This window comes from Lactuca saligna, chromosome 3 (genome assembly GCF_052625555.1).
Source record: "Lactuca saligna cultivar CGN05327 chromosome 3, ASM5262555v1, whole genome shotgun sequence".
Classification (NCBI taxonomy): Eukaryota; Viridiplantae; Streptophyta; class Magnoliopsida; order Asterales; family Asteraceae; genus Lactuca; species Lactuca saligna.
The window spans coordinates 96115408-96132578 of NC_136419.1; the positions used below are offsets into that span (position 1 = coordinate 96115408).

A 17171-nucleotide genomic window follows, 5' to 3' on the forward strand; every position below is an offset into this window, starting at 1 on the left:
ACCAGGGCTGTGATACCAACTTGTAACGACCCAATTTTCACATAATTTTTTTTGTTTAAAAACGTTACTTTAGAAAATATTAATAACTAAAACATCATTCGATCATCCATAATATAAACTGAACCATGTCTGAAAACCAAAGCATACAACTAATCAGAATATCAGAGTATCAGTCCCAGAAAAGCTCGTAAATGCGGAAACCGGAGAGTGTGTGTGTGACATGCTGCTACCGCGCCGGCTCCTTTCCCCTAGCTGAGGAGGTACCTGAAACCAAAACTAAAACCGTAAGCACAAAGCTTAGTGAGTTCCCCCATACTACCCCATACCATGCAAGCATGTAACAAACAACATTCAATTAGGAGATACGGGCCACGCCCACACTCGTGAAGATACGGGCCCCGCCCACACTTCGCTTTCTGGGAGATACGGGCCTCGCCCACACTCGTGAAGATACGGGCCCTGCCCACACTTCGCTATCTGGGAGATACGGGCCTAGCCCACACTCCACTCTCGGAGAGATACGGGCCTTGCCCACACTCAATCGCTAACTCATATCATACAAGTATCGCACAAACAACAAGTGTAAATAATTCTATCATACTGGCATATATCATAATCAACTCAACTAAGAGATACGGGCTCGGCCCACACTCTAATACTAAGGTCTCGTCTATACGGGCCGGCCTTGGTGCCTTAGACCCGTTACTACTGGAAGGAAACTCACCTCGAAATAGCAGCTGGTCTGTGTGGGAATTGATCACCTACTACTGCTGTTGCTGCTCCGGAAACTCCCCGGCTGTAATTCCCACAATATACTTAATCATACACTGCTAACTGTCCTTTGGGTAAAAAGACCATTTTACCCCTGGTCTAGCCCTAAGTCAAATCAGAGTCAACTTTTAGTTGACCCGACTCGCCGAGTGGATCTCCACTCGCCGAGTCCCTGTCCAGACAATTGTCCTGGGTCCCTGATTCTACTCATCGAGTTAGGCTATGACTCGATGAGTTCATCTTCTAAACTGACATTCAACTCCTTCATCCTACTCGCCGAGTTGTATGAACAACTCGTCGAGTTCATCTTCATCCGAAGAACACTAATGCTAAGACTCGCCGAGTTGTATGAACAACTCGCTGAGTCTGTTCTTGATCTATGAAGATTGCCTTGGACTCGCCGAGTCAGGGCATTGACTCGCCGAGTCCCAACATGGGTGAGTTCAGCTCCCAACTCACCAAGTCACCCCCTGTGACTCATGGCTCAACTCGATACATCATAAAGGGACCAATTCGGTGACTCGCGACCAGACTCGCCGAGTCACCTATATGACTCGCCGAGTCGCCGCCATGCATCCACCAAATACACAGATTTGCTCGATTTCAGTCCATGCCATTCATAGATCTGGACTTCTAGGACACAAATCACACGTAAAGTTTCCAACTTTACATGTGGATATTCACCAATATGGATTTTAGGGCTCAAAATGCCTTAAAAGGGTAGATCTAGGGCTAACAAGCAACATAGGGCCATAAAGCTAACAGATCTGAGCTCCTGGAGCTCAATCTTGCCTAGATCCAGAGGCCAAACATCTTATTACGACATATAATGCACATACAAGCTTGGGGATTTGAACTAAAAGACCCAAATGAAGTTTTAAGCATAGAATCATGGGGAAAACGGGTTATACCTCAAAGGAACTGCTGGAAGAACACAATAGTTGCTTGGTTGGCTTTCCTTCTTCTGGATCTACTTCTTTCCTCCTTCAAAACCTTCAAAAACACCCACAAAAGTCTCAAACTCTCAAGGAACGGCTTAGGACGAGGTATACAAGGCTCTAAGGGTGAATGGGGGCTGGCTTGGGGCAGTTAAGTCGTTTAAATAGGGTGCAAACCCATGAAACTTAGGGTTTCCTCCAACAGCGGCGACTCGCCGAGTCCAGGATATGGACTCGCCGAGTCGCCAACTTAAAACGTGACCTGGGTCGCGTCTCTACCCGGCGAGTCGGACCTATGACTCGCCGAGTCCAAGGCTAAAATAGGAAATGTTCGAATAAGATTGACATACCAGAAACCAGGTGCTACATGTGCACTGAATTTTTAAGGGTAGTATAGGAAAGTCTTTATTCTTTTGTCAGTCAGACCTTGTTAACCGAGTCATACACCTAAATTTTATAAATCAAACACTTTTAGCTGACATAGTCAGCAAAAAATATCTGACTTGACTCGGTCAGATGCATATCAAACAGGGCCTAAGTGGATCCTACCTTACATTTCACACCACTTTATTACTATTACCTTTTACACTACTTTATTTACTTGTTCCTCGATGGTTTGTTGTATTTAAAGTTGTAAGTGAAGGTTGTTTTTAAAAGCTTTGAAACGAAATTAGTGTTAAAGCCTAAAGGAGCATGTAATCCAAGAATTGAAGTTGCATAGAATTAAAATTGCCAAATAAACCTTAATTCAATTATCCAAAGTACTAAAAACCTATTTGGGCCATAGCATCTGTTATTGGCATTTTGTTTCCTAGAAACGCCTTCTCTGAAGCTGGTCATTCAAAATCTTTCTTCCTCCTCCAAAGATATGGCAGCTTCGATCCTATTCTCAGTAGCTCTAATGGAAACAAAAACAAGTGTCTTTGAGGATTTAAAAAGGTAAATATGATAATTGGGAATTGGGTTTGGACTATTGAAGGGAAGGAAAGAAGATGTGTGGTTTAAGAGAACAAATCATGGTGTTTGATTGAGAATTTCATTGGGGAGTTTCAAAAGCTTGAAAGTAGTTTAGTTAAGAGGATTTTATGGAAAAAAAAATAGGAGGTTAATTGAGGTTTTGACAATCGATTTATTTATTTAAGAATACGTTAACAAGATACAGTCACCGATGGTAGGATTGAGGTTTAATATATAAATACAGATGGTAAATTCATTATTTAATAAAACTTAAAAGATAAAATAAGATTTTATTTGTTTTGCCTGAGTCAAAATGTTTGGAGTCTACCGACCACATCTGCAGACCTTTGCAGTAGAATACGTAGAACAAGTGTATGCAATCTTAAACAAAAAGAATGTTTGTTTTTTAATGTCTACAAACTGCTAAAATAAACTAAAATATAAATGAGTTCATTTTAAAAAAAAATTAAAAAAAGGTTTCTGTACTTATATGACTTTATTATAGATAAAAACAAATCTAGATTAAATTTGATGTATTATTATATAAAAAGTTAAAATAAAATGATATGAATTAAGATAAAAAATCATTAAGTTTTAGTCACAAAGTTATGTTTAAATATTATAATTAGAGATCAAAGAATTTGACACACAAAAAGGATGTAAATAAACTTTGATTTTTAAAATGAAATTTTCAAAATTTTCATTTTACTTTTTTAATTAAATTAATTAAAAACTGGCCATAAGTATTTTTCCTAATAAATGATTGAGATTGCATAAAATAATGATTATAAAACTTGGTACAAAAAATATAAAACAATACTAAGATTTTTTTTATATCTATATAAACAACTCCAACAACTAGTATTGTAATTAAATGTTTATTATAAATTTATCACAAAGGTCATGCTTGTGTGATCGAACATTTTTTTTCTTGAACTATTTTAACTTTTTTTTTTTCAAATTGTTTACCATAGATAAAATTGGAATAAATCTAAGTTTTAAAAAAAATTAATAAAAAAACAAAGATGTATATGTTTTTTTAGACTAATAGATGTCCGAAGATGTTAGAAGACTATGATCCTTGTCTGCGTCAAGAAGAGGACGTGTATACATTTTTAGATCTGCAATCTTCAAAAGAACAAACAGTTTGCGTAAGCTAATGTCTTTGCGTTACTGACACAAGAGACAAAGAAAATCTACAGAAAAAAAACACTTAAATGTTCGTAAAAAAATAAAATAATAAAATAAAAACCAAACTAACAACAAAACATGATCATAGGGGTATTTTGTATAAAATTTGTTTTTAGGCTTAAACCTCAAAACTTTGACAAACACAAATACCAAATTTGAAATTTCCTTTAAAATTTAAGTGAAGAAACAAAATTATTTTCATATCATCAACTATAATTATCTTGTCATTGATACGAAATAAATAATAAGTACGATCCATAATTTCTTTTGGTCAATTTAATATAATTTTAGGTTTAAAAATCTTTGTACAATTGCCAAAAAGGTGTAATCACATTATCACATATCATATTTGTTCCTTTATTTTTACATTAATTTCCTCCTCATTTCCATCGTACAATTATTTACTTAACTCATCATCACATGGTATTCTGCTCGGACTTATTATAGGTGTCATATATCTCATTCTCATCTCCCTCTCTTTCTCCTCCATCAACAGGAGATGTGCGATTCCTCCTCTGAAACATCATGACCTCCATGATCAACCACCATTTATCCTTCAAAACCCTTCCATTTCTTCTTCTTCTCATTCTTCACCAATCTTTTGCACTCACAACCGATGGCATTCGTTTACTTTCTTTCAAATACTCTGTTTTAAACGATCCTTTAGGTGTTCTAGACACCTGGAGCTACACCGACGCCACTCCATGTTCATGGCATGGCGTCGTCTGTGAGAACACTTGTGTCACCGGAGTATCGCTTCCCAGTTCGGGACTCACCGCCACCATTCCCGCCAATCTGGGTTCGATTCTACACCTTCGGGAAGTGAACTTATCGAACAATTCAATCAGTGGGTCTATTCCTTTGTCTTTGTACAATGCACCTGAACTCGAGACTCTTGATCTTTCAAACAACTTGATGTCCGGTGAGTTTGAGTTCGTCGGAGGGTGGCGGAGCTTACGCTATCTTAATATGTCTGGTAACTCGTTGACGGGAAAGCTGCCGCAGAATCTTGCAGCGCTTTCAAACTTAACGGTGGTTTCTTTGACTGGTAATCAGTTTTCCGGTGAACTTCCTTCCGGGTTTGAGTCTGTTGAAGTTTTGGATCTGTCAAAAAACTCCATCACCGGTTCGTTACCGGAAAAGTTCGGTAGTGGTGATCTTGTTTACTTTAACATTTCACACAACAATCTTTCCGGCGAGATTCCGCCGGAATTCGCGAACAAAGTTCCAATAACTGCGACAATTGATTTGTCATTCAATAATCTCAAAGGAGCAATCCCCGAATCCGACATTCTCGTCAACCAAGACGAAGAATCATTCGCCGGAAACCCAGAGCTTTGCGGGAAGCCATTAAAAAACCTCTGCGAATCCTCCTCTTCATCAACCACCGGACCCAACTCCACAACATTCACTCCAGCTATCGCCGGAATCCCTCAATCGTTCCCCTCAACTCCTTCACACAATTCTTCAAATTCAAAAAGCCGATTCAAAACCAGCACGATCATCGGAATCGTCGTCGGAGACATCGCCATTGTCGCAGTTTTAGCCCTGGTTTTCATCTACATAATGAAAAAACGACGTGGGGCTCCATCAAATCGCCGTCCAGACGAAGCTAAAGCTTCAAACAGGGAATACGATTGGGGGTCATCAGAAGAAGAACACAAATGGCTACGTTCATGGGCATGTTTAATGAAGAGAAGAAACACCGGTGGAGAAGATGAAGAAGAAGAAGGAGACGAATCAAGCCAAAACTCAAGCTCGGAAAACTCCGACACCGAAAGTAGGCCACCGGAAACCATTAAACTCGACAATCCGGTAACTAAAGACGTAGAAAAGAGGGGATTAGTGACTGTTGATGGTGGTGAAAAGGAGCTTGAGCTTGAGACATTGTTGAAAGCTTCTGCATATATTCTTGGCACAACCGGTTCGAGTATAATCTACAAGGCGGTTTTGGAAGATGGAACCATGTTAGCGGTTCGTCGGATCGGTGAAAACGGGTTAGACCGGTTTAAGGATTTTGAGAACCAGGTTCGGGTTATAGCGAAGCTGGTCCATCCGAATCTGGTTCGGATCCGTGGGTTTTATTGGGCTGCGGATGAGAAGCTTGTAATCTACGATTACGTTCCCCATGGCAGCTTGGCTAATGCACGTTACAGTGAGTCATCTTTCTTCGATTTTTTTCGTTATGCGTATTTTAGCATTCCCAGGATGTGCATGTTAGCGTTTTCTATAGAGTCGCGACTTTTAATAAAACGTAACATAAACTTTAGTTACAAAGTAATCGGTCCAAAATAATTTACAGGTGGGAAAAATGATTATAAAGTAACTTTTTTTTTTTGGAAATGTATAAAGTAATATTAGAAAGTGAATTTTTAGTATGATTAAAAATGATGAGTTTAACGTTTTTTTTTTCTTTATTGTTTTTTGATTTCATTAATAATTGATATACTAGATAGCATTGTTAAGTATTTTTTCAAAAAACAATTATTTGATATTGTTAATTGTTAAAGACAGTTATTTGATTTTGTTAAATAAAATAATTTGAAGTTGCAGATACTCGAGGAAATTTTAAATGAGTTTTAGACTATTTTATAATATACATATATTTCAACCTATTTTCGTTATAGTTAAGTATTTTAATTATACGTATTTAAGTTGTGAATAATAGATAATTAAAATGGTATGTTTTCTTAGAAATACATTAAAATATGCCATCTTGTTTCTGAATATAGAATATTTACTTGCATTATTTTTACAAGCTTGGAATTTATTTAAGAGTATTTTAGGAAAAATTAATAGAGAACATAGATTCTTATCAGTGTAATCATTTTGAATTAGAATGAGATCCATTATTATATATTTCCTTTAATTACCTACCAATCTAAAATCAGCAAGCACATGCGCAATCTAGCTTTCCGACATAACTATCGCTAAACTGAGCTGTTGACGGGGGACCGATAGTGGAGTAGTTGTAACTGAACCCTTTGTTTTATTAACGTACCTCAAGTCAACTCTTACGTATCACTTAAATTTTGTCCTGTGGCGTATAATAGCAAAAAAGGTTTTGGAGTTGTCAATTATACAAATTACTGGGGGCCCAAATTTACAAAACCGGCAAACTTATTCAATTTATTTAAATTTTAACATGTATACTTCACTTACTCGTTTCATCAATAGTGTTGAGTCCATAGGATTTTTTAATTGAAGAATATATTAGATGTTTGGTAAGTAAATAAATAATTTAAATCAAATAGTATTATTTTCAAAAAAATCGAATGTTCATTGACATGCTTTATTGTCTTGTTCTTTTTGAAGAAAAAGTTGGATCATCGCCTTCTCCGCTACCATGGGAAGTGAGGCTCAAGATAGCAAAGGGCACGGCTCGTGGACTATTGTACATCCATGATAAGAAACAAGTACACGGAAATCTCAAGCCAAGTAACATTTTACTAGAATCTGATATGGAGCCCAAGATAGGAGATTTCGGGCTTGAAAGACTGTTAGCAGGTGATCAAAGTTACAAAGTAGGTGGATCAACTCGAAACTTTGGTAGCAAAAGGTCAAATACCTCTCGAGAAAGTTTCCCAGATATCGTGATGGGGTCAAACCCGAGCCCTAGCCCAAGTTCCATGGGGTGCATTTCACCATATTATGCCCCAGAGTCTCTAAGAAGCCTAAAACCTAGTCCAAAGTGGGACGTGTACTCGTATGGTGTGGTGTTGCTTGAACTTTTGACTGGGAAGGTTATTATATCAGATGAGTTTGGTCCGGCTAGCATGACGTGGAGCTCTACGCTGACAGTTGAAGAGAAGAAAAAGGTGTTACGGATGGTTGATGTGGCGATTCGTGCTGACTTGGAGGGTAAAGAGGATGCTTTGTTGGCACTACTAAGAGTGGCTTATGGATGTATATCACCTGTCCCACAAAAGAGACCACATATGAAAGAGGTGGTCCATGCTCTTGACAAGTTTCCTTCGGCTTCTTTTTCATATTATTAGGAAATGGGAAATTATATTATTAGGAAATGGGAAAATTGTAGAAATAGATATGTATTTATGGTTGGGAAAATAATAATTATATGTTTTTTTTTTTATATATAATGTTTATCTTCAAGTTATAACTTATTAATTGCTAGTTCGTTGTCATAAGAACATGAAATTAGAATTACAACACTGTGATTGCTAAAACTTAAACTCAATCTTGCAAAGAGAATTCGGAATTTGGGTCTACAGTAGGCCCTCTAGAGCGACGCCCCAAACTAGTGGTACATCATCACAACCTCTAAGTTATTTAGTGCAAAATGATTTGGTTGTTACTTTTTAAAATATCTTTTTATATCTTGTTCGTCTCGTTGAAATTAATATTTCAGTATCAAACGTTTGGAAGTGTTTGAAAACTTTTAGATTCTAGCGTTTGATAAAATGTTCTATTTTAAACAAAAAATCTAGTTCAACACTACAAACTTCTAGCATTTAGTCTAAACAAAACACTCCAAATTCAAATGTTAATTCATGTAGGGTTTAACAAAACACTACAAGCTACTCGTTACCAACTAATTTTTTTCGAACACACCCTTAGTGTACATGTATCATTTATAGCGGTATTTGTAAATCATATCTATTGATACATCTTATTTAATTTGACAAATGAGAATCAGTACAATTTAAGAAAATATGTCTGATTACATGATATCAGAGCTGTAATTTGTTTTTTTATTCTCTCTCTTCTATCATCCATCCTATATATGTCTCCTATATAAGCCCTTGTCCCCTTAATACGAAGAAACCCTACTTATTGTGGCCATCATGACAAAAAAAAAAAAAAAAACTTCCAAAAAACCTTTTAGAATAACGAACAGCACAACCTGCGTCCACTCGCGCTAAATTTAGACGAGCCCAACTGTGAGGTGTTGCATGAGCTTTTTAAAACACATTAGTTGAGTTTCGATGAGCTGGATCACCTCAGTGTCGTCGATCGTAGCAATCTTGATCAACAAATGATAAAACTCGACCCGTTGGTGAAGCTTTGAAGTTATCTATAATACCTACTTCAGAACATATTGAAGAATAGTGTTACCGCAAGAGATATTTTGAAGATTCTTGAGTATTTATTTTAGACAATGAAGATGCGTGATCAATGAAACTTGACAATGAGTTAAACACAAATTTAAATTGGCGATATTTCAATTACCGACTAATGTAAACACATTATAGTAATTTACGACCTACTCGCAAACATTGATGAACATGTTCCCAACAAGAACTTGGTAACGTACTTAATCAACAAACTAGGTGAGAAATACGAAAAATTGTAGGGATTATACATCACCGATCACCCATGCCTTCGTATCATCATGTGCATCGCATGACACTGCTTGAGGAATCTCTTCTCAACTGCATACTGTAACACCCTGATATTTTTCAAAAATTAAAATGCTTTGACTATAAAATCGTTTGCGAAATTAACATGCATTTAATAAAAACTCAGTCCCATAAAACATTTACATTTAAAGCATTAGGTGTTCCTATTAAGCATCAATACAACCATAGCATGCAAATATGAATTACATCAATATCATTAATAAGGAACTTGGCAAGCTTCATTCCATTCTCTACCTCTTAACTCTTAACTTCAATCTATCATCTCCACTCCTTAAGTACATCATGAGATACATAACATAAAAAAGATACGTAAGACAAAAATGCCTCGTGAGATATACGGGTTTGTAGCCCAAAATTTTTATCACATTTTCATCAAAAAAAACATTTCATTATGCAAAACATATTTCAAATAGACATTTTACCCTTATCAAATCAGAGTCTCATCTTGGAAAGCCAAATACGTACTAGGGAGCTTTCTGCTTTATTATTTTTCTTTATTTAAGACTCTTATGTCTGTCATCAATGGAATTGTAGACGCTTTCTATGGGGAGGTAATAACGAGAAGTCAAAGATTTTTTGGGTCCATTGGTAGGCGGTTCTTCCTAGCAAAGAAATCGGGGACTTAGGATTTGGTTCTTTGAAAAGCATTAACCTTGCTATGCTTTTTAAATGGATTTGGCAGCTTAAAACTAAGAGTTCTAGAGTTTGGCATAAGGCGATTTACAGTTTACAAAATGTGACAACCCGTAAATTCTTGTCAACAACCATTACTAGAGATTAGCATCAACAAATAATAACGGATAAAGTTTTTCATATTTCGGGAAAACATGATCAGATATACTACGAATTTTAAGTAAGAAAAATGTTAGAAGAATAAAAAAATGAGTGTCCAAAAAGTTATATCGCTATTAATAATGGTCAGTGTACTTGTAAAGTGCACAACAAAGTGGTCCCAAGGATATAAACTTTGTAAAACTTTGACTCCGATCGGAGGAGTTATGATTTTATTAAAATTAAAAATCAACTGAATTAATAATGTTATTAATGTCAAAATGATATAAGGAAATCGGTTGAGTTTTGACTAACGTCACTAAAAGGAAAGTCGTAGTACCCTGATAGATAAGAACTTTAAAAGAAAAAAGGTCAAAAACACAGTCCGTATAAAAAAGATACAATTTTCAGAAAAATATAAAATACGAGTTAAAAATAAAATTTAGAATTTGGCAACACAACCTTAAGGAAAGTTGTAGTACTAGTAGAGAGCTATAAAAATACATAAAGAGGGTAAGAAACAATATTCATATAAGGAAGATATGAATTTTTATAAAAGATTAGAGTTGCACGCTAAGTGCGGGCTATGCTCGATGCGCACGTCTGACACCTAGATTCGTTGAGATTTGAGAGACGTGGATCATCAGAAGAGTGACACGTGTCAAGCCTTGGATGGAGGCACGAGTCGAGTGCATGACGCACACAAAGTGCGCCGTGCACATAAGCACTATAAATAGTGGTGCTCACTTTCTGAATTCTTCATACCCAAATCTCTCTCTCTCTCTCTCTCTATATATATATATATATATATATATATATATATATATATATATATATATATCAAAAACACTCCTAATGGTGCGGCACTTCAGATGCAATAGCAAGAATATCCCCGATTTTGCTACTAAAGTGGGTTCACAGCCCCATTTCACTATTTTAAAGGTTTTATGGCGGGAATGCATGCTTATCAAACTGCTATATCAAAATATATTTATATCTATAAATATCAATAGTTATATAAATAATGAAACCTAAGCTTAATGCGTTATATAAGATAATTATGAGATTTATAAATTTTAAATTATCAAATATGAAGTAAAAGATTTAGATTGTGATAGTTATAGGAAATCACTAAGTAAGAAAGATAAAAGATAAAATACCTAAGCTTAATGCATTAGTAAGTTGTTATTATTCTTCCTTAGCCTGTGTTTGGGTACCCCAAACCTATAATCGTTAATCTCGTGAGAGCCAGAAAGATATGTGTAGATCTATATGGGGTTTGACACCCTCATCTGTGATTGCTAGTTACAATCCCGACATGATCACTTTCTTTATTATACAAGCAATATTCGACGTCTAATGATGCATGTACGGGGAAATTGTTAGTCTAGATCGTCGGTGATGGGGCTCATGGTAATACATCCCAACAACCTTAGAGATCTGACTACCTAGAGGGACGCCTTCAAGTAGTTAATAAAATAATGTAGGGTTAATTAGATATCCTAAGATATAAAGATATTAAGATAGGATTGTTAAAATATCCTATAGAGATATCAAGATTGGATTAATAGAATATCCTAAAAAGAATAGAGAACATGAAAATTCAAAGTATTCGAAGGACTTATAAGTTACAAGATACAAGGAAATTTTGGAAAAGATCATATAGTAAAGTATGGGGAATTAGGAATATAAGTAAAATGATCATAATCATTGTAAAATTTCCTAAAAAGTTTTCAAAAGAGTTTATTATATGTTTATCTAAAAACCTGTGAATTCACCAACATCAAGTTGAAGTTTTCAAAACCGCATGTGTTCCTAGGATAGAGTAATGATTAACGCAAGGAAGGACAATCCATTTGAAGATAGATAGGTTTCATTTACTCCATGTAATAGACATTATTGATTTATAAAAAGGTAGTTATTGTTTGTACTCTATGATTTGGATAATCTGTTTAACTAACGTCATAACTCGGCGTTGCGGCCAATGGCTGGGCAAGGTGTGACTGAATGGTATCAGAGCTACTTGCTATAGTGAAGTAGTACTTCTTTAGGAATTATGACTATCTTTTAGGACATATACTCCGATAAGGTTTTTCCTAAAACCTATAAATGAAAGTATTAATATTAATTACCCTACTGATAGACTACTTATGGGAGAGGTGGCTAGTTTAAACTGTCACTTGGGTTGCTGGATTTCAAAACGACTATATGCTAAAATGATCTTTCCCTTTGATACTTTTCATCTAGCCAATGCTTATTTGATAGTCTAGAAGTACAAAAGAATAATCATCGCCAATCCTGAAGAATTATACAAATCAAGAACGCAATATATATATATATATATATATATATATATATATATATATATATATATATATATAAGTTAATTATCTAGGATAATTCAATATGTAGAGGTTGAGTCAAAACTAAACGTAGTCTGATCACTTATGTTTAGTCTTGACTGAACCAATACATCAACTAAAACTGGAATCGATAAATGATAAAATAGGAACCATACATACATATAAATTACAAATCAAAAGCATAAACATAAATAAGTGTATCAAAAGATATCCTACAAAATAAGTTTCAAAATACAAATCAAACGCATCAACCCTCCCACCTACTCATCAATGCTCTCGTACTCTCATTCCTCGTCCTTCGTGTCCTCCTTGCTATCATCGCTAGTATCTCCAGGATGTGTGCCTGAAGTACTAGCACCATCATGACCAACACCTATCAATTGAGCATGAAATGAAGCAATAGGACCTGCTTGCAGAAAAGGTGGATTGTCCATCCCAAGGTGCTGCCTCACCCCAGCAATCGAAGCCATAATCCAGTAATGCTCCTCCTATATAGCATCCAAATGCTGCAACACATCTCATAGATTCGGCTTCCGCTAATTAGGTTCGACATGCCTAGGTCTCTAATGCCTCTCGAAGGCAGGCTCAGGGATATGCTCCGACTCCACCTATCTAATCGGCTCCACATTATCATAGTTAGTAACCCTCCACTACCATGTAACTCCTCGAATCAACACCTACATATTCCCTAGAGCGGTCACACCCATATCCCTAATAGGAATAGGAACCATCCTGCTAGTATCAACCTCGTAAGACAGAGTCAATCAAGTGACCCAATGACCACCACAAATCCTGCTCGAAGGCATTGAACCTAGAGCTATACCAGATAAATAAAGAACAAGAGAAAAGGGAAAATTGATGTGAACCTTAGTCTGAGTAAGACACCACATGTAGAATAGGTCACTAGAAGGAAACTTGTCACACTCCTCGCGATGACAAATAGAAGAAGTGACCAATCAGTGTAGTAATCGATAAATAGTAAATCTAAAGGAACTCTCCTTAATTGTCCTAGAAACATAGGTCCCCTTAGCATGATTCCAGACCTGCAGGTAGTCGTACTCTTATGGTCGCTCAATAATGTAGCTGTCAAAATAAGCATAGAAATGAGGAGTCACAATCTCTTCCGCTGTATAAATCCCTATATGTCTCCCCATCTCAATCAGGCTATAGGAGCGGGGTATGCCTCCCAGGTGCAAAGAGAAAACTCATATATCAGCCCAACATTTTAGCATAGAAATGAGGACTTGCAGTCCCTAAGAAGACTGTCGAAAAAATCTCCCAATAGACTAGTTAAAAGTTTAGAAAAAAATAAATTCTAAAAACTCCAAATATGAATCATTGGATGAAATAAAGTCAAAATTGAGTATTGAGGTAGTAAAATCGTTAGTATAACAATGCCAAATGGTATCCCATTACAAGAAATTCATCCAAAAAATCATCCAATGCAAGAATTTATGGAAAGCCCTAAAACCCGAAATTGAGCAACATAAATAGTGAGGATTAGTGCAGATAGTACATGGAAGTAGAAGGAGTGAAGGAAATGCTAAAAATCAAAGCCTGAGATCGAACGTGTCATATGCTTTTCGTGCGTGTGGAGACCAGTCGAGACACAAAATAGGGAGTGACCAAAGAAATGTTGGTAGAATAGTGTAGAATGAGACAAAAATCGACTTTAATGACCTGTCGTGAGTGCATGCAGCGCACATCGTATGTCTGTCGTGCGCTACCCAGATTTTCAAAAAAATATTCCCTTTGTTTTACCCTTAGATTATATAGTACTCTAAAACCTTAGAGGCTTAATCTATGAATTTAGCAACAATAAGGAAATTTTTTATTTTAGAAGCAATAAGAAAACTGGTTGCTAGGAAAACAAGGGTAGCATGCTATAACAAAGGAAATAAAATATTCCTAGTAAAACAAGACACATAAGGACTCAATTTCAACCCTATTAGTAAGATATAGGATCAACAAATAACCTACTTGCTATCATTACACGATAACAACCCGTTAATGCTAACCTTGATTGACCTAACGACCATTCAGACCATGATGCAACGTCAAGTCTCTGATGCGTTAGGGAACCTCAGAGTAAGTAAGGAAGAGGGAAGCAATAAGGATGGTGATAAAATGACAAATACCTATCAGTATTTCATTAAAAGTAAGCCAAAACCATTTTACAAAGATAGAGGAGTACATAGTTTAATCCGCTAGATAAAGGAGATAGAGAGCAAGTGTTCTGATGAACATAGAGTTAAGTTCACAACATACACATTTATGGGAAGAGCTCTCATCTGGTGGAGTATCTAGGTCAAGTCTTTAGGTGTTGTAACAACTGGTGATTTCGGGTCAATAAAAGTCAATGAAGTTCACACTTGTTCAAATAAAAGTCTAACATATATATATATATATATATATATATATATATATATATATATAATATATATATATATATATATATATATATATATATATATATATATATATGGTTTTCGGTTTTGGGAATTAAATCCCATACCAAAACCGAAATCACTTCCTTTATGGAAGTTTGGACCGAAATTAATTCCTTTATGGAAGTTAGGACCAAGATCACTTCCTTTATGGAAGCTAGGACCAAACTTACTTTGGTTTAAGGTCCATTAAGGCCGAAATCTACCCTTATATATACATAACCGCAAACACTCTTCATTTCTCATTTCCTAAACCGAAATTCATCTCAATTTTGCTCTCAAAACTCATCTGTAAACTCCATGTGTTCATAAGATTTGCCCAGATCATCATCCAAAAGCCCAAGAACATTCATATCACCTTCAAATCTTTATATTTAACACAAGGACACCAATAACACCTTCAAATAATTCCTAAGGATTTTTGTAAGTATTTCTTACATAATATAGTAACACATTAAATTATTATTTCGCTAATGTAAATACAATATCGTGTATAATTATTATTAGGTTACGACTATTCACACGAGTTCTAACCCGAGGATCATCGTTATCACTTCGTATCTAAAAAAGTGCACACATTCGAGGTGAGTTCATACCCCTACGTTTTCATTATTTTTCATTGTTTTAGGGGGAATACAAGTAAAACACAAGGAATCCTGTGTTAACATTCAAACGATTTCAAACTATTTTAAAGTGTTTCAAACTATTCCAAATTATTTCAACTGTTTCAACTGTTATTTTTACATATATATATATATATATATATATATATATATATATATATATATATATAATTCAACAGGCTTAGAACTAGTGTTTCTGCCTTAACTCATGTTCCTTTTTGGTTGTGGGTTTAGAGTAGAATTACTTGTTCGACTGCGTTTCAATCTCAATTATATATATATATATATATATATATATATATATATATATATATATATATATATATATGATTATAAAACTTATTTAAATAAAACTTTAACCCTTTTGTAACATGCAAAGCAAATGGGTACTTTCATAAATATTTTATTGCCATTTATACAAAATGTTAAATTGCAAGGATTTTCATAACATGCAGAACATACATATAAACTATAATAGGTATACTTTATGGGACACTTACATTATTTTACTAAGTTCAAAGATACAATAAAAAAATAATTATTTAAGTATTATTATTTCACACTACGAGTACACTATAAAAAGGGAATACATACATTTACAAGAACAAGAGAACATTTACACACTATACGTAAACTAGTTAATACAGGATTGTGAGCTACTGCTTCATCATACCTACTAGAGTACACGCTAAAGTCCTGAATTATAATTAGAGTCTGCTGGAGGAAGAATGTGAATTTATGTATAGATCTATACCAGAATGACAATCCCATACGTAAACTGTTAGCTACAGTTAGGCCGGCAGGTCTGGGGTGACAAATATCATAATATTCCGACGTCTGAAGAATGTTGTGCAGGCCAATAGTCATTTTAGCATGGTTATAATATCATTCACAATAAACATTAACTAAACATTTTGTTTTACGGGACAAACATAACTTCAATGGTTTTATTTTAATAATAGAACTACATTACACTACTTTACAGTACAACTGGTGGACTCTAGGCACATATATACAAAGGGTTTTCATACAAATACAACACAGGACACTATTTTCCAAAAATAGTACAACATACATTTTTGGGCAACATTCATTTATATCGTTTTATTTAATTTAACAAGACTAAGGTATACTATTCCATAGTACCATAACACACATACATTTTGGTCTTAAGGTCTAATACTACATTTTATTTACAAAAGAAAATATTGGATTTTTTTGGAGGAAACACACTAAGGTGCTGTTTGTTTTTCTGAATCCAAAATGTTTGCAGTCTACGGACCACATCTGCAAGCCTCTGCAGCAGAAGAGGTGGACTAAACGTCTGCAGTCTGCAATAAGAAGACTGTTTGTTTTTTAATGTCTGCAGTCTGCTGAAATAAACTGAATTTTAAATAAAATGATTTTACAAACTTAAAAAGATTTCTCAACACCAAATTTTAATAATAATACTCATATAACATTGGAAATAAAATTCATGCAATAAAAGTAGTCATACAATTGTAATAATTTGGTTTTGCAATAACAATTTCATTTAAAACAATCCAACAACAATTTGAAACAATAATAACTATTTTCAGCTATTTCAGCAAAAAAAAAAAATCAACCTCTTATTTCAACAATTTGAAACAATTTTTAGCATATTCAACACATTCTAATAGCAATTTCACCAAAAAAAATATTACTTTCAACAACATTTATATCCATTTCAACAAAAATAAAAAAAATA

General features: G+C 34.9%; 1 protein-coding gene across 1 annotated transcript; it reads left to right on the plus strand.

The window, feature by feature from the left end:
• The first annotated feature begins 4259 nt into the window (after window positions 1–4259).
• On the plus strand, window positions 4260–7981 carry LOC145037027 (putative LRR receptor-like serine/threonine-protein kinase At4g37250). The gene is made up of 2 exons (XM_078985573.1): window positions 4260–6012; window positions 7173–7981. Exons 1-2 carry the CDS (start codon window positions 4383–4385, stop codon window positions 7853–7855), a joined length of 2313 nt encoding a protein of 770 aa, XP_078841699.1. The 5' UTR covers window positions 4260–4382; the 3' UTR covers window positions 7856–7981.
• Window positions 7982–17171: the final 9190 nt, after the last annotated feature.

Bases quoted from the DNA above. Each gene is read 5' to 3' on its own strand.
- LOC145037027 (XM_078985573.1), top strand. From the start codon at position 4,383: ATGACCTCCATGATCAACCACCATTTATCCTTCAAAACCCTTCCATTT. The intron at 6,013-7,172 runs GTGAGTCATCTT...TTCTTTTTGAAG, and splicing joins CTTGGCTAATGCACGTTACA to AAAAAGTTGGATCATCGCCT.